Source organism: Drosophila montana, unplaced genomic scaffold (genome assembly GCF_035044405.1).
Source record: "Drosophila montana isolate Dmon_TW-CO22-7 unplaced genomic scaffold, ASM3504440v1 contig_2106_1, whole genome shotgun sequence".
Lineage (NCBI taxonomy): Eukaryota > Metazoa > Arthropoda > Insecta > Diptera > Drosophilidae > Drosophila > Drosophila montana.
The window spans coordinates 938,749-963,555 of record NW_026997017.1 but is presented as its reverse complement, the minus strand read 5'-3'; the positions used below and the strand labels follow the sequence as shown (position 1 = coordinate 963,555).

Below are 24,807 nucleotides of genomic sequence, written 5' to 3'. Positions count from 1 at the left end.
TGCTGTCAGCGACAAATTTAGCGCGTCCAAGGTTTACATTTAGCGATTTCGCTGTGAATCACTTAAAATAAATTAAAATCAATTTTTGTGCACTTTTCATGCGTGATACATATATGTATATACATATATATTTTTGTGTCTGCGTGTGTGTGTGTGTGCGTGTGTGCGTGTGTGCGTGTGTGTGCGTGTGTGTGCTGCATATTGGCCACAAAAGCGGCTGGCATCCTTTTATGGCACTTGTCGCTGCCGCATTCGTTGTGGCGCCCCATTCTTCGACTCTCGACTCTCGACTCGCCTGGCTGCCTACGCGCTGACATCATCGTTTTCCCGATCTCCCCTCTGCCCCCCCCCCTCTCCCCTCCTGTCGCCCCCTCGCCATCGCGTACGGCTTTTGTTTAGCTTGGACAAGGGCAGCGCAACCTTCGATGCTGCGGCAACAGTTGCTCGTGCAACACTTTCACTGTGGCAAGCAGCAACTGTTGTTGTTGTTGTTGCTGCTGTTGCTGCTGCTGCTGCTGCTGCTGTTGTTCTTCTTCTTCTTGTTTTGGGGCGCAGCTGTTGCTTTGCCAGCGCGTTAGAGCCGCATTTGTCGCATGTTGCCTCTTTTTGGCACGCCCACCCAAGTGTTGCTGCCAAGCGTAATTCTTGACCTGCAGAGTTGCTGCTGCTGTTGTTTTTGTTGTTGTTGTTGTTGTTGTTTATTGTGACTGTTGTAATTGTTGCTGTTGCTTATGTACCAATTGTTGTTGTTGCTCTTGATGTTGCTGTTGTTGCTGCTGTTGTTGTTGTTGTTGTTGGTTATTGTGATTGTTGCTAATGTTGTAATTGTTGCTGTTGCTGTTGATGTTGCTGCTTTTGTTGTTGTTTATTGGAATTCTTGCTGTTGCTCCTGAGCCTCTTGCTGTTGTTGCTGTTGCTATTACTGTTGTGGTTGTTGATCCTGTGATTGTTGCTGTTGTTGTTGTTTTTTTATTGTGATTGCTTCGGTTGCTGATGTTTTAATTGTTGCTGTTGCTCCTGTACCTGTTGTAATTGTTGCTGTTGTTGCTTCTGTTGTCGTTGCTGCTCCTTTACAGCAGTTGTGTTTTGCTGTTGCTCTTGTTAATGTTGCTGCTGTTATTTAAGCTTATATTGCTGTTGTTGTTGCTTCTGTTGGTGTTGTTGTTGTTCCTATTGTTGCTGCTGATGTTGTCGCTGTTGCAGCTGATCTCCTTGTGCCAGTTGCATGTTGAAAATGTTTTCCTAGAATTTTGCAGCATTTCATTCGATTTCATTTGATTGACACTGAACGTTGACGTTGACATTCAACACACCAGCCACAACAACAACAACAGCAACAACAACAACAGCAACACCAGCAACAACAACAACAACAGCAACAACATCATCTCGTCTCAACTCATCCAGTTGTTTCTACATTTTCAGTCAGTTGTTTTGGCCAAAAGTGCACAACCCACTGACCATGTGGCACTCGCAGGTTTTTCGCTTCGTTGTTGCTGTTGTTGTTGTTGTTTTTTTGGTTTTTTTGTGTTGTTTTCCTTTTTTTTGTTTTTTTTTTTTTGGTGCTGCGCTTTGCATTTCGATAAGGCGGCGCAATTGGGCTGCAGCTGCCTTATCGAGAGATCTGCTGCGTCCAGTTGAGAGAAAAGCAGCCAGAAATAACGCTCATCTGAACCGGTTCAGCTCGTGTATTACCATATGAACCAAATCGTGAATCTTGAATCAGTTGCCGCAAAAACAGCTAAGGCTGCGCCTCAATGCGTTTGATTCAATTTGAATATTTGAATGCAACATTTGTAGCTGCTGAAGTGCTCAATGAACCAGTTCAAATGAACCAATAAAAAAGAAAAGCATATCAATTCAATAATGCGAATTATTTTCCCATTGATTAAAGTTGAGACGATTTGGGGATCGATCAAAATATATCATTATTTTGTTTGACAGTTCTTATTAGCCAGCGCACACTGTAGCTGCGGCTAACAGTGTCTTCTATTTAATTAACAGAGCAGGTAACAGTAATTGACAGAAGCTGTAAACTAGTCTAACTTGAACTTGAAACAAGAAATAGCTTATTAGAAGGCGACCACTGTAATTAGAGCTAACAGCGAGTTCTCTGCGGTTAACAGCATCGAAAACGCAATTAACAGTAAGCGGGCTTTTAATCTAGTGAGCCGTGAATTTGGCTGTCTTTGGCATTAACAGGAGGTCCTAGTGTGCCTTGTAGCGAGCTGTCATAAACAACACTTTCATCTAAATTTCCCTTTTTAAAGTTCCAATAAGCTGCTGCTGTAACTAGAGCTAACAGAGTGTTCTATGCGGTTAACAGAATCGGAAACTGAATTAACAGAAGCCGAGACCTTATACTAGCCAGCTCTCACTATCTGGCAATACTCTTTGACTAGTAGTGCGTTCTATTTGATTAACAGAATCGGAAACAGAACTAACAGTTGCCGGGTCTGTCATCTAATCAGTCTTTCGAGTTCTTATTAGATAACCGACCACTGTTACTCGAGCTAACAGAGCGTTATCTGCGGTTAACAGAATCGGAAACGGAATTAACAGAAGCCGAGACCTTATACAAGCCAGCACTCACTATCTATTAACAGAATCGGAAACAGAACTAACAGTTGCCGGGTTTGTCATCTAGTCAGTCTTTCGAGTTCTTATTAGATAACCGACCACTGTTACTCGAGCTAACAGAGTATTCTATGCGGTTAACAGAATCGAAAGGGCATTAACAGAGGCGGAGTCTTTAATCTAGCCAGCCTTGAAATTGGCTGAGTCTGGAATTAACAGGGGCCGGGAGTCCTTGATCTAGTGTGCTGTGTGTTTAGCTGTCATTAACAACACTTGATAACTGTCAATTGGGATAGCAAATAAAATTCACACAGGAAAAAAAGTCAATCAATTTAGCGAATCCTCATCAACGCAGAATGCAGAACGTACGCAAAGTGGTTAAGGAGCGCGATTATATTGCCTCGCTGTTGTTGAACAAGTCGCGGGAATCGTTCAAAATGCCGGATACACTGCCGCCGATACCGGAGGACGAGGCCGAGGGCCCGGCAGCCGAGGAGTATTTTGTGGAGGACGCCAGCCGCAAAATGGAGCAGCAGTTCGGTGCCCTCTCGCTGGAGCTGGAGCTGGACACGCCGGCAGTCGGTGCCGGCGGGCCGAAGCTCATGGAAATGGAGTGGCCATCGCCGGTGCCATCGCCGGTGCCATCGCCGGTGCCATCGGACGGGAGCGAGGCCAGCGATGAGAGCAGCATTAGCTCCACAAACGAGGTCATCCAATCGACCACATCCAGCGGCGATGAGTTCCAGCTGGACTCGAATCTGTTGCATCATCCACGTCGTCGTCGCCGTCGCAATTCGAATGGCCTCTAAACAGTCGGACCAAGATGGCGGCCATCGAATCGAGGAACTGTCATTAGCTTCGGATCCTGTTCACATACATGCATATATATAGACAACAAAACGCGCCTAAAAATAAAACTCGTTCATTTCTAGATTTCATCTTCTTTTACTATCTGATCTTCAAATTGCAACCCTTTCTTCAGGTGTGGCAGCCAGTTCCTTAAATCCTTGTCGAGCGCTTAGAAGAAGACTTCAAAGTCCCACAAAGTATATACATACATATATTCCTAAACCAGCCGAGTCTAAATGTGGCCTATATATTTAATTTGCAGGCGGTTTATATGTTACATGGTGGGAAATTTTGGGGTACCATTTGCCAGATTAAGATGCCAAATTGATCTGGAGGTCAAACCATGAACCAAGACACAAACCTCGGGAAAATCGGATAAGACTTGACCGAGTTATGGGGGAGGGGAAATTATGACCTATATAGGATATTTTAGAGTACCAAGTTTTACATGCATTTTAACCATGAAATAAAATTTAAAAAAAATAAATAAAATTTATATAATATTATTATAATTGAAATAAATGTGCGGTCATTTGCAAAAAGAAGATTGCACAGCTGCTAAATGATAAGGTACTTAATTGGAAAGCTTTGATAGTTGATAAGCTAGTTTAAAGTTTGAAATAAACGTAATTAACTATTTATTTGTATATTTCATAAATTATGCATGCGAAAAGGGCGAACAATAAAAGTCCTTGCGGAGCAGGGCCTCAATTTAAGTTGAGTTCAATTGTTGTCATTGCATTGAAGGTTATGTCTGATTTGTGGAGTGTTGTTTTTGCTGTTGTTGTTGTTGTTTTTTTTATTCCTTGTGAGACAGCTAAGTACATGCACGCACACACACGCACGCACGCACACACACGCACGCACACAGACGCACGCACACGCACGCACGCGCAGCGCAGCGACATTTGCGACGAGGCGAACCACATCCGGACTGGGACTGTGTGGAGTTGACCGCTGCCCACAGCTCCTCAGCCCCTTCAGCGTGTTGTTGTTGCTGCTGCTGCTGCTGCTGCTGCTGCGGCTACTGCTGCTGGCGCCTATCTCTCTGCTCGGCGACGAGCCTAAATGCAGCAACAATTGCAGTTTGCACAATCAGTTAAGAGCCTCCGCTCGTGCCAAACGGTTGTGCGCATCTTTCACACAGTTAACAACAGCATTTACAACAACAACAGTTACAACAACAACAGCAACAACAACAGCGAACTTTAAACAATTGCAGCAAAACAATCAACTTTGCTTAGCAACATTTTGTTTTTATTTTTTACGTGCATTTTCTGGCAGCTTCTTTTCTTTTTTGTCGTCTTTTTGTTCACAATTTCTTCATTCGCGTGTGCCGGCAACAACAATAACAAGAAGAAGCAGAACATCAAACAGTTATTTGTTGCAACCGCAAGTCAATCAAAAGTGCGCCCCCTCCCCCTCCGTCCGTTCAAAACAAGCTCGCGATCGCTTTTTGCTTAATTCACGTAACTTAAGCTCTTTCCGTGTAGAACTTTAACAAATACAATTACAGTAATTACCTAGAGCTTTTCTCCGAACGTGTGTGTGTGTTTGTTTTTCATTAATTCCATTTTTTTTTTTTTTAATATACATACTTATATTTATTTAAATTGTTGTTGCTGTTTGTCTTCAACTTGTGTTTGTCTCCAGTTACAAAAGCCGCGACGCTGTCGACGTCTCTGATAAGCAGCAGCAGGTAAGATTGGCAGCACACACACACGCACGCACACACTGGCACAATAGCATCCACACACACACACACACACGCACACGCACACGCAGAGGCACGCACACATTTGCATGCAAATTAAGTTCCAACATGTTCTAAGTGTTTTGCGGTTTTCCTGTTGGCTCCTAGGCGCCATCTAGCGGCAAATTAATCAATCAATCAGCTATTGAATATATCGCCTTACACAGCGGCAGCTCAGTCTCGCTCTAGCCGTCTCTTTCGCTCGCACTGTGGGCGAGCTACGCATAAATCAAATGTACAAATCACAGCAATAATAATAATAAAAAAACATAACTAATTTAAATCAAATTGGATATCAATAGGAATTAAGCGCATTGCCATATTTTGTTGTTTGCGTTCACATTTTCGGGCATTCGAAAATTAACGAGCGCCCGCCACAATGCCTGTCATTTATCGTTTATCGTTAATCGTCGTTTCAGTCGCGGGGCATTGGCCACGCGCCTACCTACGCGATTCTCACACAGACACGCGATAATTCCATTGATCCGTCAAATTGAAAGATTACAAATTAAGCAACACATGTAAATCGCTGACTTTTGAGCTATGGAGACGAGCTCAAATGAATTGTGGCGCAGCTAAATTGGCTATAATTATGCAGATAGCTTGTTTATCTAACGTTATATGGCATTAAGGGCTTTAAATGAGAGCTGTTTGTCAAGCTCTTTTAGGCTATGCTTGAGACTTATTCCACAAATGGCGACCAGGGTAGACCCTCTGTAACCTTTTGCGGCAAATGTGTATGGCCAAAAGCTATAAAAACGTCTCTATCGTTTAGTATCACACAATATATGCTCATACGATTATATTTAAGCGTAGCTTAATGCTCAATATAATAGAAAATGTTTAATCAGTGGGGTTAATTAAATCGAACGATTTCTATTACTTATCGTGAATTATTCTTTTCACAATGGGTCAACTAATATCTCATAATATCTCCTGCGTAGAGCAAAAAATATATTTAATCGCTGAATAATTCCTTTGATCATTAACGTCAAGTTGTAGACCGACTCTAGAGTACATTTCCAAGTGATATGACATCATGTAACACAAAATATTATGGCTTGTATCAAAGAACCTTCAGAATCTATTGCTCATTTACAAATTTAGAGCTACAAAAGGATTTCTTTAGATTATATCAATAAATATCAATATACATATATTCTTGATCAAAAGCCAGAGGCTTCAAATTGTAAGCAATGATTCGAGTAATAATTTTATTATTTCAAAAGTTTTTATTTGCAATGTCTTCTTCCATTTGCATATTAACGATAAATATCGATTTTGAGACTTGCTTTCCTCGGCAAAACTCGAATTTTATAAAAGCTTGATACACCACATTTGGTTTGTTGGTTATAGGATAGTAAATTCGGGTTCAGAATAGTTAACTTCATGAACAGCTGCCTTCATTCCCTTCAAAATCAAAAAAAAACTTCCCAAGCTAAACCCTTGCGCTTTGGCATGCACATACTTTTCTCAGCTATATTTAAGCCCTGAAAATTGCATTTATGATCGGACAACAAGAACCGATGTTACTTGAGAACACATTTCCCTTATATGTATATTGCGAAAACAGCCTGGCTTTGGGTGCAGCATATCTGCTAGTCGGGCATACTTGTTTCTATACGCTTAGTTCTCTATATATATACATAGATTATATATATATATATAGATCATATATATAAATGTGTCTTGGAATAGCCGCATAAAATCTAGACTTGACCTTCACTTCTATTAAAGGGTTTTCTTCTCGTGCACCTTCAGTTTCAAGTTCAGTTCGGCTCCGGTTTTTGGGCGGCTGACCCCGCTGCTGGATGCGGCGACTGACTGACTGACTGACTGACTGACCGACTGATTGACTGACTGACTGACTGACCAACTGACTGACTGACTGACTGATTGACTGACTGACCAACTGATTGACAGACTGATTGACTGACTGACTGACCAACTGACTGATTGACTGACTGACTGACTGACTGACTGACTGACTGACTGACTGACTGACTGATTGACCAACTGATTGACTGACTGATTGACTGACTGACTGACTGACTGATTGACTGACTGACCAACTGACTGACTGACTGACTGATTGACCAACTGATTGACTGACTGGTTGACTGACTGACTGACTGACTATCGTCAGCCTATTTGCCCAATTGTGGTTATGAACTTGTTTGGCTTTTGGCAGCCGGACGGCGAGCTGCCTCGCCCCGCCCGGCCCCGCCCCGTCGACCGCCCCCTTGAGAGTCCCCTCACCTTGCGCCGAGAACGTGCTGTGGATTCCAATTGCCGTTTGACCGAACATCGTGTTTTGATCTTAACCAAAACTGAAACCCAAATGCGACGCTGGCGGCCGCATCAACTAATCACAGCTGCCAGGCCAATGAGCAGCAGCAACAATAACAACAAAAACAACAACAACAACAACAACAACAACAACAACAACAACAACAACAACAACAACGACGACAACAACAACGACGACAACAACAACAACATTTGCCATGTTTCATTTTAACCATTTACGGGGGAAATGTCACAACTCGTTTGGGAGACTTGGGGCATTTGGGGACTTGGACTTGGTGGGGATCTGGTTCGCCTCGTCGTCGTGCTGGAGTGCAATAAAAAACAAACACACACGCACACACACACACACATACACAGAAATCATGATAAATTGAAAATAATATTAACGAATCTATGGACGTACACTTGAGAAACCGCAACAACAACAACAACAACAACAACAACAACAAATGAATCAAAATGAAAAATGCATTCGCATTTTTAGTGGCAACAAGTAGCAGTAGGCGGCTTTTGCTAATGATACACTACCAGATACCCTGGGATTTGTTTTAGATCAACAAGTAGTAGATGGTACCTTTTGCTAATGATAGACTACCAGATACCCTATGCTTTGTTTTAGAACAACAAGTAACAGTTGAACCTTGCTGCTTATTATAGACTAACAGATAACCTGTGTTTTTATTATTGAACAACAATGATTAGCGACTAGCAGATACCCTGTGCTTCTTCTCTTTTAGAGCAGTAGGCGCTTATTGCTAATGATAGACTGCCAGCTAGCCTGTGCTTTATGTAGATCTACAACTAGTAGGAGGAACCTTTTACTAAAGATAGACTATCAGATACCCTGTGCTTTTTTAGAGCAACAAGTAGCAGTAGAACCTTGTTGTTTATCATAGACTAGCAGATACCCTGTACTTTTCGTATTGAGCTATGAATTGAACTATGATGAGCGACCAGCAGATACCCTGTGCACATTTTTTTTGAACAGCAGTAGCTGCTTGTTACTATTGATCGACTAGCAAATACCCCGTGCTTTGTTTAATAGAGTAGCAGTAGGCGCTCTTTCCTACTGATCGACTAGAAAATACCCTGCGTTCTTTTTTTAGAGCAACAAGTAGGAGTAGGTGCTTTTAGCTATTAATCGACTAGAAAATATCCTGTGCTTTGTTTTTTTGGAGTAGGAGTAGGCGTTTTCTGCTATTGATCGACTAGCAAACACCCTTTTTTCTGATCTAAGCTACATACTCCCATCAGCCTACCAGCCAATCACAAATCAAAATGGATGCCTGAGCTTTTTTCAGCTTCTCTTACAAGTTTGGCATACCCCAATCGAGCATGTCATGTACACATACAGGGTACGATAAAGTGAATTGCATCATCGGAAGGCAGCCAACGGCCGCCTTCAACTGACATTTTCATTTAACTTACTTATTGTGCATATGAATGGGTTTTTCTTTTTGTTTTTGATTTTAATTTATTTTTATTTATTTTTTTTTTTTTGTGCAGGAGTCGCCACCGAACGTTGCAACTGTTTTTGCCATGGAACTGGAATGCGATTTGGGTGCCATACAAAACGAGGAGTTGCTGAGGAAAATGGTAAGCGCTGTGAAAGTACAAGTACTACATGCTTTGCATTATATATTTAACTTGGATATATGTATATTTATCTGAGATCTTATTTAGGGTTAAACTGAAAGAAGCATATTTTATCATTTACATTGCCTTGGTATTCGCATCTTTCTCACGTTTGTAGAGTATCTCAGCTCTTCATGTGAGTGTCATACCAATGAGCTCACGTGTGAGTTGTATACCAATCAGCTTTCGGTGCTTGGCCTGCTGGTAACTCCTTCAGCGTCCTGTTTGTCTCTTTAGTCTGTTTCAATTCATGTTTATGCACTCAAATAACAGTTAACTTTCGAGTTATGCAGCAAACAGCTTTTTGCCTGTAAGTGCTGACAATAAGTATTGTAGCTACCTGCTCCGAAATCTCTTAATGTCTTTCCACATTCTACATATCCTTTATTTTCACTCGAGTTTTATATCAACTTACTATTCCAGGCGTACCGAAAAGTTGTACATCAATAAGCTCCTTAATTGTGCCGTATATCAATCAGCTTTTGTTCGGCTTTGTTTGGCTTAGTCGAGAAGAGAGTATAAGTCTCCAAATATTCTTTCGGCTATCTTATGCGTTGCAGTGTTGGCTTTTTGTGTGAATCTTAGGAATAAATTTGAGTTTTAAATCAATCAGCTTTTGTCATGCATTGTTTAAAACGCATCTTACAGGAGATTTGCATTTGTGTCCTATACAATGCAGCTTTTGTTATGAATCCATAGATGAGAGTAAGTCCATACATTTGAGTTATGTATCAAACAGCTTTTGCTAAGCATACCTCAAGTTGTTTTCAGGATTGGAATTTAATGTCAGATCTGAAATTTGTCTGGCCTTAAGGTATATTTGAGTATTGTAGCTGTCAGGAGTAATAACCAGTCTGCGTTGTGTAGCAAGCAGCTTCTGAAAGTTACTGAAAGCTGCAATTAGCGAGGGATCACTGTATATCCTTTACTTCGACTTTCGCAGAGCCTTTCGCTCAAGTTTTTGCTATTATATCTTTATTCGATTTACTCATATTCTGGATATGGTGCCTTCTATGTAATTCTCAGCTCAGCTGTGCTCCTCTTCGTCTTTCTCTTCCTATGCTCCTCTGTCTAGTTGTTGGCTCACCTAACCACTAAGCCACCTGTTGCAAGTTCATTGCCTCTCCGCCGTTGCTGGATGCGTCAGTCATTGCCTTTAAAGTAGACAGACATGGAGGGGGAGAGAGAGAGAGGGGAGAGAGGGGCAGCGTTATTCGAGAACAAGCTGTGGAGATTCACACACAGACCAGAACCCAGCTCAACCCAGTTCAACCTGACCAAATTGGGTCATTTATGGGGTTGGCCTGACCGGGTCTCTCTGCTCCGGCTCCGGCTCCGCTGTGTGGGCTGTGTGCGCTGAGCTGGCTTAGACGGCGCGCAATTATCGTTAAAATGTCGTTAAACAAAAAAATCAATGGAAAAACGATGACGATGTCTCTTAACTTGGCCAAAATGATCTACGAGCGGCGACAATAGAAAAACATCTATATTAATAATAATAATAAATACGAAAATTGTACAAAAATAGCAGCAGACGTTAATCAGCCCACGCAGACGCAGACGCTTGCGCTGCCGCTGCCACTGACACACAGACAGCAACAGCGACTGCGACGGCGCCGGCGACAGCGGCGCTGCGTCGACTGCGTCTGAGCCGCGCTCTGTCTCGCTCTCACCCTATCTTTGTCTTTCGAGAGTGGCCAATTGGGGCGCCTGATAAAGTGGCTCCGCTGCGGCTGATGAGTCATGCGCCGTGCATCAATTTCGAGCAGCATCTGAACTCGCCTGACCGCCGCGGCGAATCCAGTTGGGCAGAGCTCCTTGGAACGCGGCGATGACGCCACAGCTGTCGCTGGCGTTCTGCCTGTAGCTGGTCAGGCTTCATTGGCGATTGGCCGTGGCTTTTTTTTTGCCATACCCTGTAACCACATTGCAAATGGCTGCAAGTGGGCATATTTGCAGGCTGGCATCATCGTGATTAGCATCAACAGTTGAGCCGATATATTATATGTATACACATATCGGCCCATTGCCGATCTATCGATAAATATCAATTTTCAGGTAATGTTCAAGATTCGTTTAGTTATAAAGCAACTCGAGCCTGGCTGCAGGGTATCTTCTGATCGCGCACGACCGACTTAGCACTCTTTCTTGTTTTTAGTGTGTGCGTTTTATAGGCTTTTGCGCGTTGGCCGCTTTACAATTGCGCCAATCTCTCGGCCATGATTTGAAGCCAGTGTCGCGTGGGCCGCGGCGCTGACGTTGACGTTGACGTTAACTGCAAAATAAATCAATAAACCTGAGCCGCAATTGGCACAGAGACACCCGCTATGGCCATATGTCTCTCTGTCTGTCTGCCTGCAACAGTTGCCACCAGTTCGAACCAGAAGCCACATGGCCATTGGCCAAATGCAGTCGCAGCAAGTGAACAGAAACTCCATCAAACGTTGCCGAACTGGTCACGTTGCTGTCTATCGTCTATCGGCAAATGGCCATTGTCTATCGTTAATCGTTTATCGGCTGCTGTCTAGCCACGACGTCTGCGCAGCGTCTGCATGAGTAATTTTTTTCTTCTGCTGCTTTAGAGCTTTTGCTTTTTGTCGCGTGGGGGCGTCTTTTGAATCGTGTTGTTTACAAAAGCCTACGAATTGGCAACTGCAACAATGACACCCACCCAAACATGATCAATACACGAATGCCATTCCACTGATTTACATATACATATATGTACATATATATAATTAATTTAAAATATATATTTTATACATATATACACAGCTGAGCTGTGCCTGGCGCTACGATTGATTGTTCAGCAATTCGGCCGATTCGGCTGTCCACTTGGACACGTTCATTGTTGTTGTTGGGCACTTTGAAGTTTTCCCATTTTTGCACGATCGATTAGCCAAATCCCACTGGCAATATCATTATGGAGTTGCCAACCTTATGCAAATTTGCCTCAACAGTCGTCGCATCATTAGCCAAAACTGAACTGTAATCAGTTGAAACTATATATACGCGCACTTGTCGCACTTTGTATACCCTAATACCCGAACCAAAGTAGAGACAAGAGCTAGCTTTAGGCTGAAATCAATACGGTATAAAAAAGTTCGCTGTAAGTTAAGCTTCGTTAAAAATTGGCGACTCTTGCGCATTCCAGCTTGTCGAATTTTAAATACTCTTACCATATAGGCAATAAGAGTCGGTCAAAATAATTAAATAACATTAAATCATTAGAGAAGGAGAAGTGCGAGAGGCGCTTTTCTTAAAAAATTAATCAGTATTTTGTTTAAAATTAAAATTCGAACATTACATACAACATATAAAATTGGAAGATTTTTTTACCAAGTCAGAATAAAATATAAAAATTTATATACATATTTATATATGTATATTTTCCATTTTCAAGCAATCGTTGATATAGAGAATGGGTTTCATTTGAACTCTAATCATAAGAAAAATGATATAAATAGCAATTTCAGTGCATAGATTTCAATAATTCAATATAGATTTTTCCATTTATTGGTAATTGAATACATAACCTATAATTTGAGTGTGTCGATTTCACAGTATTCCTCTATAAACACAGCCATAAGCTATGTATGTTTATTACGGCTATAACAGCACTTTAAACAAATCCATTACCATTGTACACATGTACCTATAAAGTCAATATAAACATAGTTTCTTAAACATTAAACAAAGATATCAGAAATAAACTTTTCAATAAATCGTTATTCGAAACGTGCGTCAAATACAGGAACTGCCCCACGAACCTAACCTTAAACAATATACAAAAAAATAAGCAATATCTACTCTACTTACAGCGAGTCATTCTCACTCTGAGCTCCAATTAGTCATAGCTTATGCAAAAACAAATTCCAATTTGGACTAGGTGCATATTCTTTATAGGGTAGTCGATGTGGTCCTATAGAACAACAGCAAGAAACTCGCCGTTACAAACTGTTGTTGTTGTTCTGCTGCTGCTGCTCGTCTTGTTGTTGTTGTTTTCGCAGCCTCACTCTAAGCCGCTGTTTTTGTTTTGTTTTGTTTTGTTTTTCATGTGTTACTTTGCGCACATAAAAAGGCAGCGCAGCTGACAGCGGCCGCTGCACTGATAGCGGGGGCAACTCACACGCATACGCATACAAGCCGAGGCAGCAGCGCGCACACGCACACACACGCACACATATAGCCCTCGATCGACGGCGACGACGCCGACGACGACGACGACGACGTCGCTGTCATCTTCGCGGTGTTGTTGTCGGTATTCGGTCATATCTCTGCTGCTGACTGCGCGGCGCTGTCGTCATCAGCTGCGCTGCTGCGGCTGCTGTCTAAGCTTCGGCCGGTTGGCCGTCCACTTTACGCGGCTTTGATTCTGAATGGGCGAACTTCAGTCTGATTTTGGTGCTCGATCGATTGCAACGTGCCGACGCTCGGTTTTAAAAACGAAACTCAACTCCCCAGAAGAAGAAGAAGCAGCAGCTTACCAACAACAACAAGAACAACAACAAGGCACAGCACAGAATTGTTTTAATTTTTTTTTTGTTTGCTTGTTATTGTACATATTCCCACACACACACATATATATTTTTTTGGCCAACCAAAAAACTCGCAGCGACTTTTGATTTATTTGCCGTACGAGCTTAAAGAACATAAGCCCAAAAAGCACGAATCCAGCGAGAAACGGCAACAGGATTAGTCACACCCAACCCAACCCGACCAAGTGTTTGTTTGTGTGTTTGCCGGTGGTGCAACATAAAATAAGTATAAATAAAAAGCGAAATACGCAAAAAAAAAAAAAACAACAACACAACGAACCCAACAACAACTCAACGAAATTCGAGAAAAGGGCGCAGTTTGAAAAAAGATAACGACATTTTTTTGTTACCTGCCAGCTATTGTGTGCTTCTGTCATTTGGAGGAGCCACTGTGATTAGCCCACCTATAGACAGGTAAATTAATGGCATATTTTTGCGAACACGCACTCACACTCGCACACACACACACACACACACACACACACATTGCATTTGCTAATAACTTTCACACTTTGAAGTTTTTTTTTTATTTTCTTTTGCATAACATTCAGTTAGTCAGCGACACAAGCGGCGCTGCTCGCGTCGCTGCCGGCGTCGCTGTTAGCAATTTTTGGCCGTCAGCTTGTAAACAAACAAAGGCCCTTATCTCTAGAACTACTTGAGAATGCGATTACATTCCGCTACAAATATACCGTATACGGAATACGAATAGGTAGAACTGCAAAAAATATGACCGATCGTGTCATCATTTTATCAAGATCTTCAAGCTAGAGAGAGAGAGAGCGAGAGAGAGAGGGGGGGGGGCAAATGGGGGTGTATTTAGCTATGCTAATCTCGATATGCATTTAATTACAGTGAAACCTGTTTTCACTGCCACGGGCAGCTGGCCTTGCCCAATGCTACGAGAACACACGGCGATCTGTTCTGAGGCCCAAAGAGATTTCGATTTAAAGTCGGCCAATTGCTAAGCCTGCGGGCTTATTTGGGCAGTTAATAAGCCGACTATTGGTTGCCCTGCATTAAGCCCGAAGCTGTCGGTTAACAACAACATTCCGGCTGGAAATGTGTTCTTTGTTAACTTGGCCGTTTACTGTCCAATCTGTATGAAATTTTCAGGCCCTGAATATGGCATACAAATGTGTGTATATACCAAAGCGCAAGGCGCTAGCTTTAAAAATTCAGGAGATACATATGTATGTATGTATGTAAAAAATGAAATATTGTTAATCTGTTATCGATATTTATCGATGTGATGAAAATGAACGGAGAATTTGAGAGAGCATTTGCAGTTTCTGATCTGATATCTACTCAGATTGTCATACCAATATATACATATACATTTTATGGGATCGGAGCTTATGTCTTCAGATTAGACCCCTTTTCCCAGTCTCCCAGTTTCCCAGTTGTTCGTACACCTGCTCTTAAAATAGTGCAATCATCTGTAACCTTAGATTTCCGGTCAGTTTTTTTTTTCATATGCAACGATCTCAGTTCGATTGAGCTGATCTGAACTGTTATCCGGTTTGTCTGTTAGTTTATTTCTAGAGATAAGTACAGTTTTTGTTGTTCTTTCCATATAAATCGGGAAGTACGTAAGAAACAGCTAGTTGATCTTGAAAAGATTGCAAAAACAAGGTGTGGCAAAAAAGTCAGGAACTTTTTTAAGCTGGAGGTTTTTTATTTGAAATCTTTTCTGATCTCAAAAGATATCAGATTATATGGATAGATAAATGTAATTTTTAATCGAAATTTTAATGAAAACATAATTTTGATACTATGCTCAGCCTATATAGTTCATACTACGCGAGAACTTGACCACTGAGCTTTTCGAATATAACCAAACTAGAAGAAATTGGTTCGAAAATAGTTTATAAATATTAATAAGTAGTTCCTCGACAACGTGGGAAACTTTCTACTTGAAATGCGAAACTTTTTCGTCGTTTTTGATAACAACTCACCAAAGTTGAGACCATATTTTATAATGTGTGTACCTCGTTGTTGTAGTTGACAACTCGATCGATCAGCGGAGCGACGAAAGAAACTCCCATTGCCAAAGAGAGATTATCTTTGACATTTGTCTTGGATACGTCTGCATACATATGTTACTGTTATATGAGCATGTATGTGATTAATATGCATGATGCGAGGGCCTCGAAGTCGCTACGAATTTCAAGAACAGACGCCGCATGTTTAATTCACCTGCCCAATGTCATACCCAAGCCCCCTTTTCCCCCCTCCCCTCCCATCAACAAAAACAACAGAAAAACAGCTGAAATTGAAAACAAACCGAACTCAGGTCTAAAATTTACTTGACTACAGCCCGTAGCAAAGTAAATACTGGCGAGAACATGTAGAATATATTCTAGCTAACAGGCTGATGCACTTAAATATACCCTGTGAACGAATTTTAGCTAAGAGTTTGACGTATATCCAGTGAACGTATTCTAGCCATGAGTCTGATACACTAACGAATACCCTGTGAACGAAGCCAAAAATAGACAAATTTTCTATTATTATTATAGTTGATTTAATTTCAATGATAAAGCCAATGTTAGAACTTTTTTGAACTATTTTTAAATTTAAATACTTTTGTAAATCCACATCAAAATCTTGAAAAAATGCCTAAATTGAAAATGTAAAATGACGGCAGGCTCAGAAATTTGGCCGAAAGATACCCCTTGACTATATAGCTAGACTCGCAGGGTATATTTAAAACATGCGCAGTTTTAAATAGTTTCAATTTCGGTTTCGGCTGCGCAGGTGCTAAAAAACAGCAACGTCTCTGCCGGCGTCGCAGCCAGCTTGAGAATGACACAATTCGCTCGCAGTTGCGGCGAATTGGCGTCGACTTGGCGAATTCGCGTTGCGCGCTTCTCGATTCTCGATTCTCGGCTCGCAATTGGGTCGCCCACTTTTTGTTATGCATGCAACGGAATTGAATTGAAATGAATTTGAAATAGTTATAAATAACGACTGACGCCAAAAAATGACCGAAGTCGGGCAATTAAAGCCGGAGTGCAGGCCATTTCCTCAGCAAATTGAACTGATTGTCAATGTCAAATGCCAAAATGCCAAATGCCAAACAGACAGATGCCAAAATGCCAGATGGCAATTGTCCGCAGCCAGATGGCGCACTGGTGCGTGTCGCTGTCAACAGGTGTCGCTGCAGCCGTTCCAACTAAACGAAAGTTTGCACTTTCATATCGATCGACATTCCCAGCTGCTGTCTTCCGATAAGAACAAGCGATTGCGGCCCGCACGTACGAGTGCAGTCAGTGAAAAGTTTGCGAATACGAGAGAGAAAACAATTTCATTTAACTAACTAAGATAAAACGAGAAGGAAAAGTGAAAAGTTAATATTATGCATACACATATACAAACTATGCATGCAGCCAGTGTAACGTTTGCGAATAGGACAGAAGAATGGCTAATTTACTGTTGAAGGAGATATATTTGGGCGTTCAAGGAGGGAAAGAGTTTGGGAATACAAGGAAAGAACAGTTTAAAGATAGAGTAAACGCCCCAGAGAACAAAAGTAAGAGTGAGAGCAAGAATTGTTAGCAGCCCGTGAAACGTTTACGAATGCCAACAAAGCAGGAATCAAAATATATAATTGCTGTTGTCAGAGTAAACGTATGAGCGTGTAAACTGAATTTTACGCTTATCAATGTATCCACCAACTCTCTCTCTCTCCCTCTCTCTCTCTCTCTACCCGCCTCCCCCGCACTGCGCTGCAGCCCCTTCCGCTAGCTGAGCAGCATTCACTTCCTAGCATGTTCGTGTTTTGCGACATTCGTTCGACGCTTTAATTCAATTAAATTTTAATAAATTTTAATTTCAATAGCAAAAAGATTTCTTTTTTCTTTTATATTCATTTTTGATTGTTTTTTTTTTTTGGCAAAGTTGAAAAGCAACAACAATTATATGCATAGACGAAATATACAAAATACGTCTGACCTCCAAAGCTGACACGACAGCTCACAAAATGAACGGCGAAAAAAAAATCATAAAATAAAATAAAAATAAAAACAAACAAAAAATAATAATAATTTATCAGCATTTGCGGCAACTGGCATCAACAAAATCTCGCACGTCACGTCATCATCAGCAGCAGCAGCAGCAGCAGCAGCAGCAGCAGCAGCAGCAGCAGCAGCAGCAGCAGCAGCAGCAGCAGCAGCAGCAGCGGGTGGAGAGAAGCTGAGGGGCTGAGGGAAGGCGCATGCAGTCAGCGTCGGCGTCGCTGTCGGCGTCAACAGGTTGCCGCTGGCAGCGGAGGTGCGACGACGGCGACTTCAACTGGTTATCACGAGCCGCTTTTTAGAAATTACGTCATTTGGCATCGTCGCTTGACGAGGCGGCGTTTCAAGACGCTGCTCCAGAGTCTAGACGCTGGCATCAACGTTAGCGTTAACGTCAACGTTAATGTCCACGTCAACGTCGGCGCCAGTTCCTGGACACAAGTTGCACTTCTTTCGCCTTCCCCGAGGCGGTCACACTGTTCCACCCAGCCCCCGTTAGATCTTATAATACCCCGCCCCCATACCGTAAGCCGCGACAGCTGGCTCCCATCATCTTTTGTCTAAATGATTTGATGTGAGTTTTAGTGAAAGCTCCGCTTCGATTTCTCTGCTGCTTCCTTTTAAAGCAGCGTCAACTGTGTTGAGCGAAAAAACCCAACCAAAAATAGAATCGAACTTCTGCCATAAAATAATCTTTAACTGCAGCAAAACAGAATATTTTATTCAGCTCATAAATTAGCTTAACTTTTGGAGCTAGTTTGCCAGTTACTTTAACATTTTGATTTGATTGTCAAAATTTAGCAGTCAGTTTAGCTAATAGTTTAATTTTTAACACGAAACCAGTGTGGCCACACTGTTAAGTAAACTGGGCAGCACTGCATATTGCTTGTAGTTCTTATTGCACTTAACGAAGTTGTCAAAAAAGCCTTCGTTGAGTTCTTATCAGCTAAATGACGTGGCGTTGCCACCATGCCAAACAGCTGGCTGAAATTGCTTACAATCCACTGGAATTTTCCAGCTGTTTTCGCTGGAATTGAAAACGATTTCAATTCAAAAGTGCATAACTTAAATAAATTTAACAATTGTATGGGATATTTTTTAAAAAAGCAAATTAATATACTATATAAATATAGAAAAGATAACATAAGTATATGCATAAATATAGAGAGTTGGAACTGGAAATATGCACTAGTTTTCACTGGAAATCGTGCTTAAAAATTTGTTAAATATTTTGCATTGCGTGATAAACATATAATATTTTTAAGATAAATTACAGAAATAGGCGCAGCATATATTTGAAAAAGTTATAAATGATCTTTCCACTGGAAGTTCTACTGAACGCGTGATTATAAAATGCATTCTATTCAACGAAAACCTCTAGACTTAATGAATTCAAATGTGAATATGATTTATGATGTTCTATATGATATATGCCATACATTGTTGACTGAGGTTCTTGGGTCGACAGTCGACAGTCTTACCTATAAGCATCTAAATTTAAAACGGTTAACAAAGCATTTTTGTTATTGTTATTGTTATTGTTGTTGTTAATACATGTGTTATTTGGCATGTTTTCCGCTTTCGATTTAGTTGTTTCGAGCTTTTGGCAGTTGCTGGTGATATCACCGCGCAGTGAATTTGTTTGGCCATGTTCCGCCAGCCGAAACACGTCAAACCCGAGCAAACCAGTCGATTATAATTGACTTATAATTGTGAGTCGAAGAATCTGTTGACATATTGTGAAATCGTATCAATGGGTTTGGCCTCTTTGTGTGCCCACTGTCCACTTATCGGTCGGCACAATTTTTATTTCTTTTATTTATTTATAAACGAAGCGTCATTGTCTGATATCACATTCCCAGCTAATAGCCAGAAGATAAGACATCGATAATCGTCGATAAGTTTTATCGAATATTTTATGGGAATTCTTTCCAGTTCCATATTCGATCATAACTCAGCTTAAAGTTGAGCTGTTTTCCGGAAATTTGGTATATGGGCGACCTGTTTGAGGTCAAATGTATTATTCAGTTGGGGTTTTGCTCAGTATTGGTTTCTTACCGAACACACGAAATTGACCGGCATTGCTCGGTTCAAATTGATTTTGATTTATATTAAAGAAAAACATATTTTCTGAATTCTGTTTATTCGGGGGGCTTGAACTCTTTGACTGGGCTGTTAAAAATATCATATCAAAGGAAAAGTTTGAATTGTCTGTTTATTAGAAGAAATTGACCGGCATTGCCCGGTTCAAATGAATGAATTCCGTTTACTCTGGGGCTTGAAACCAAAACTTTGTGCTATAAATTTCTTGTTATTTTTTAAAATATTATTTGCCTTACAAAATGATAAAAAAAAAAAATGTTAAATAGAAAATTGCTGCTGGATTTGAACCGGCAACCTGTCGCTTGTTAGTCACATTTTCCATAAGAGTAAAACGTACATTTAAATTGAATATGGAAATGTTCGAGCTCTGCGGCGGTTCATTCTAATTTCAATGCCATATATCAAGATCTTGTTTCGATATAATATAAGAATAAATTGTAGAGAGTTGTTAGGATATTCGGTATACGGAATTTCCGGAGTAAATATAAGAAAAAGCCAGATCAAATATGTGAAGCAAATAGCTCAAATAAATGATGCAGTTGGTGTGCATAATGCTCGGCCATAAAGAATAGTTAAATCTGTGATGTGGGCTGATGAAATGCTGTTGCACGGAATAAACGAGAGTCTTCCAGCTCATTAGGTTAGTTTGGGCCGGTTGTTTGCATTCAGCTCGCGCTCGCATATACATATATCATTTAAAAGGCGTTGGATGTGGAACAAACATTGTCTGACTCACCGAACCCAATCTCCCAGCTCAGCCTCAAGTCAAGTTGATCTGTCTGGCTGACTGTCAGCTAATTGGCGGCCAGTGCGAGGAGGCGTCAAACGCGTCCATAAAAGGCGCGTTTTGGCTCGATGTGGATCGCGTGTGTGGGTTACGTGGCGCACTCGAAGCCGGTTCAATTAGTCCAAGGACGCAGCAAAGTCTTTCGAGATATTTCACTAACTGTTATGCTAAATATGTGTGGCCAATTGTCTAATTGCAGTGGCAGCAATCGGAGGACAGCGAACGTAAAAGGCAAATCCGTACGCATCTCTATAAGCTACGCGAGTCGCGTCTGAGGAATCTCTATAGGCACGAACCGGATAGCATAGCATTCGAAATGTCTGAACCGAATGGCAATACTCTTTCCGGCTTTGGCAAGGATCCGCTGGCCACCAGCCACGGTGATGCGCTGCTGGACCAGAATTTCCAGAGTCTCAAGTCCAAGGAGGTGCGCGATTCGATGAGTCCCACGCACGAGCTCAAGTTCCATTCGATGAGCCTCACCCAACCGAATAGCACCGGCTGGGATGTGCAGACCTCCTCGGAGGTGAGTCCCGATGGACGCGCCTACCGCACCGAGACGCTGGCCAAAACAGATGGTAAGTCAACTTTATATAGTTTAAAACTAATCCCCTTTGTTGTACCCTGTACCCAAAGAAAGTGCTACGAAATGGGTTCGATGGAATATTCGTGCAAAAAGTAAAGCAAGACGACCAACAGTCTCTCATCCAACAGTTAATCGAATCGCTCGCCTAATCATCCGTTCTTCCATCCATCCGAATGGAAGTCCTTCCGTCGATCTGCTCGGTCGACCGTTCGATTTTCCATGTGTCCGTCGGTTTGTTCATCCGTTCTTCCGTCTTATGCTTCAATCTCTGCGACTTTAAGAGCTAAAGACTTCAAATTGGAAAAGCTTATCGATATTCATCCGTTCTTCCATCCATCTGAATGGAAGTCCTTCCGTCGATCTTTTCGGTCGACCGTCCGATCTTCCATGTGTCCGTCGGTTTATTTATCCGTTTTTCCGTCTTGTGCCCCAATCTCTGCGACTTTAAGATCTAAAGACTTCAAATTGAAAAAGCTTATCGATATTCATCCGTCGATCTACTCGGTCGACTGTCCGATCTTCCATGTGTCCGTCGGTTTGTTCATCCGTTCTTCCGTCTTGTAGCCCAATCTCTGCGAATTTAAGAGCTAAAGACTTCAAATTGGAAAAGCTTATCGATATTCATCCGTTCTTCCATCCAACCGAATGGAAGTTGTTCCGTCGATCTGCTCGGTCGACCGTCCGATTTTCCATGTGTCCGTCGGTTTGTTCATCCGTTCTTCCGACTTTAAGAGCTAAAGACTTTAAATTGGAAAAGCTTTTTGATAGGTATCGATATGCAGCCGCTGTTCTTTCAACACAACTCTAAGATTAGAAGTTTTAGAAGAAAAAGAATATTTGAGCTTTGCTTCCTGGGTACAGGGTATCTGCTGGTCGGGCACTTTCGACTAGAGCACTCTAACCAATTTGTGTTGAAATCTGTGTGTAACTCCTACTCTGTTTGTTTGTATGTCTCTGTGCCGTGATCAACCACCAAACTACCCAACTACCCAATACCAAATCTTACTTCCACCTCCACCAACACGAACACCAACACGATCCATCCATGTGATCCATCCAGGTGTTGAGAAGCTGAATGGTGGCGGCACTGCCGAGTTCAAGGGTCGCAATGAGCAGCGCTCGAGCGCTTCGCATCAGGGCGACGACAAGAACTATGTGAAGCAGGCGGCGGACAGCTCCAATACGCATCTCCAGGAGAAGGTTGTCTATGGCGATGAGAGCGCCGGCGGACGCACCGAAATGAAGGTGAGCTCCACCACCTCCTCATCGAGCTCCAAGTTTGTCTCATCCTCCACTGTCGAGTATGGGGATGATGATGCCGCTCAGCCACGCTATCTGCTGGACTCTCAGTCGACAAATCGTCAGCAACAGCAGCAACAGCAGCGAGAGCAGCGGGAACAGCGAGAGCAGCGCGAGCAACGTGAGGTGCGGGAGCAGCGCGAGGTGCGCGAGCGCGAGGAGCAGCGTCTGCAGCAACAGCGCGAGGAACGATATTCGGAGAGCCGGGAGCAATCGAAGAGCACCCGCAACGTGGAGACACAGCAGCACTACGAGGAGAACAAACACTATGTGGATATGGATAAGGCATCCCCGGAATATCAGCGTCATGTACAGCATCTGATGTCGCAGCCAGGCGAGATCATCTCCAATACGGTTGAGTATCCCAAGCCCAATGTCAAGATGATTACCACGGTGAAGCGTCTGCCCGATGGCACCATTGTCAAGAACAAGCGCTACGAGACCGAGCAACTGACTCCCAGCGCGGACACAACGCGCCAGACCCAGACCCACAATCAGTCACAGATAAACAATCAGCGTCGCACGCAGGATGTGCACCATCAGCAGCAGCAGCAGACCCACAGCCGTGGCGAGCCGCGCGATGTGGTTGACAATGCGGAACCGTTGCGCCGTCCCGCCGAGGCCGAGGAGCTAATCAAGCAGGAGAGCTATTCGACGGTCAAGAAGTCCAGTCGTCGCTTCTCCACTGAAACGACATCGGAGACCGTCGAGGAGTACGATGATCGTGCGCCCAATCAGCCTGGACAGCAGCTGAAGGCGCCGTCTCCGGCACGCCAGGATTACAGCATGCACGGCTTTCCCATCAAGCCGACGCAGGAGTTTCCCAATCAACGGTCGACAACGCCCAGCCGTCAGCCGGCGAGCGATTTCTCCACGCACGGATTTCCGTCGGTGCGCGGCAATAAGCCCACCCAGGAGTTTCCCAATCAACGGCCCAGCACCGAGGAGGTCGTAGTGGTCAAGTCCGAGAAGAGTCGCAATGTGAAGCAGAGCAGCAGCAGCTCGCAGCGCACCATCGAGACGGAGTACGTTGACGAGCATGCCCCCTTGCCGGTGGCTGGACCAACGGGCACGCCCAGCTGGGAACAGCCGGCCAGTCCGCGACGGGCACCCGTCGACGATTTCAGCACGCACGGCTTTCCCTCGGTGCGCACCTCACGGCCCGTTCAGCCCGATCAGCCCGATGCCGAGGCAGTGCATCAGACCAGCACGAGCGCCGTCAGCCGCAAATCGGAGCGCATCATTGAGACCCAGGTGGAGCGGGACGTCAATGTGGAGCCGGAACTGCAGCAGCAGCGCCGTCGTCCACAGCCGCTGAACGCCCAGCCGCCGGCAAGTCCGCGTCGCACGCAGCCACGCGACGATTACACAGGAACACAGGGTTTTCCCTCGGCACGGTCGCCCACACGGGCGCCGGCCAGTAAGTCGCCGCCGCGCCGACCGAGCGCTGGCATTCGGACGCCCACACGCAATGCACCGGAGTCGACAGCAACAACAACAACAACAACAACGACAACGACACGTCGCCAGCTGCAGAAGGAGCGCGAGGTGGATGCAGCGCATCGGGCATTTGCCGCCTCGCTGCGCAGCAGCTCGCCAGCGGAGAGCGTCGGCTCGACCGGATCGCATCATCCACATCAGCCGCATGGGCGTCGCGATAGCGGCCAAACGGATCAACATCGTCAAACGCCAAGGTCGAGCATCTCATCGAGCCGGACATTTAGGCGCGATGGACGCGAGGGCTCCCACGATAGCCATGCGCCATCCGAGTCCAGTCGCATCAGCTCGACGACGGTGACACGCCATATCGGGGTGCCCACTACCAAGAGCGTGGGTAAAACACTCGTTACCAAGCAGCAACAGCAGCAACAAGCTGTTGTTAAGACCCGTAACGTTCAAGGTTCTAACGAAACAATCGATCTTATGCCGCAGCGTTCGCCCAAATCGCCAGCAACGAAAACAACAACAACAACAACAACAACGACCACAAATACGATTGGCAATAAGCCAACAGCCGGAGGAGCAGCAGCAGCCCCAGCCATTACCCCAACCATCCCAACAACCCCAACAACCCCAACAACCCCAACAAGCCCAACAAAGCCCACAGCCGTAACTCCAACAACTCCAACAGTTCCAGCCGTTATTCCAACAGCTCCGCGCAATCTTCCGGCTAGTCCCAGCAGCAGCGAGACGCCAATTGTGTCAGGTACGAATTAGACCAACACACACACACACACACACAAGCTAATATATATATATATATATGTATAACACACACACACACACACACAACCATATATATAAATATATATATATATATCTATCTATCTCGGAAATTCCTATGTATATGA

General features: G+C 43.4%; 1 protein-coding gene across 7 annotated transcripts in view; it reads left to right on the top strand.

The window, feature by feature from the left end:
• The first annotated feature begins 5,007 nt into the window (after window positions 1-5,007).
• Window positions 5,008-24,807, top strand: part of LOC135426955 (smoothelin-like protein 1) — a 53,934-nt gene continuing 34,134 nt past the window's right edge. The window contains exons 1-5 of one of the 7 annotated variants that reach the window (XM_064680319.1): window positions 5,010-5,125; window positions 8,996-9,085; window positions 20,771-21,149; window positions 22,218-24,290; window positions 24,389-24,475. In XM_064680319.1, the coding sequence (XP_064536389.1) occupies window positions 9,029-9,085; window positions 20,771-21,149; window positions 22,218-24,290; window positions 24,389-24,462 (2,583 nt within the window). In that variant the 5' untranslated portion in view covers window positions 5,010-5,125; window positions 8,996-9,028 and the 3' untranslated portion in view covers window positions 24,463-24,475. Of the gene's footprint in view, window positions 5,126-8,995; window positions 9,086-20,770; window positions 21,150-22,217; window positions 24,663-24,807 lie in introns of those variants that run through there. The other 6 variants (XM_064680316.1, XM_064680313.1, XM_064680315.1 and 3 more) reach the window with 6 other exon arrangements.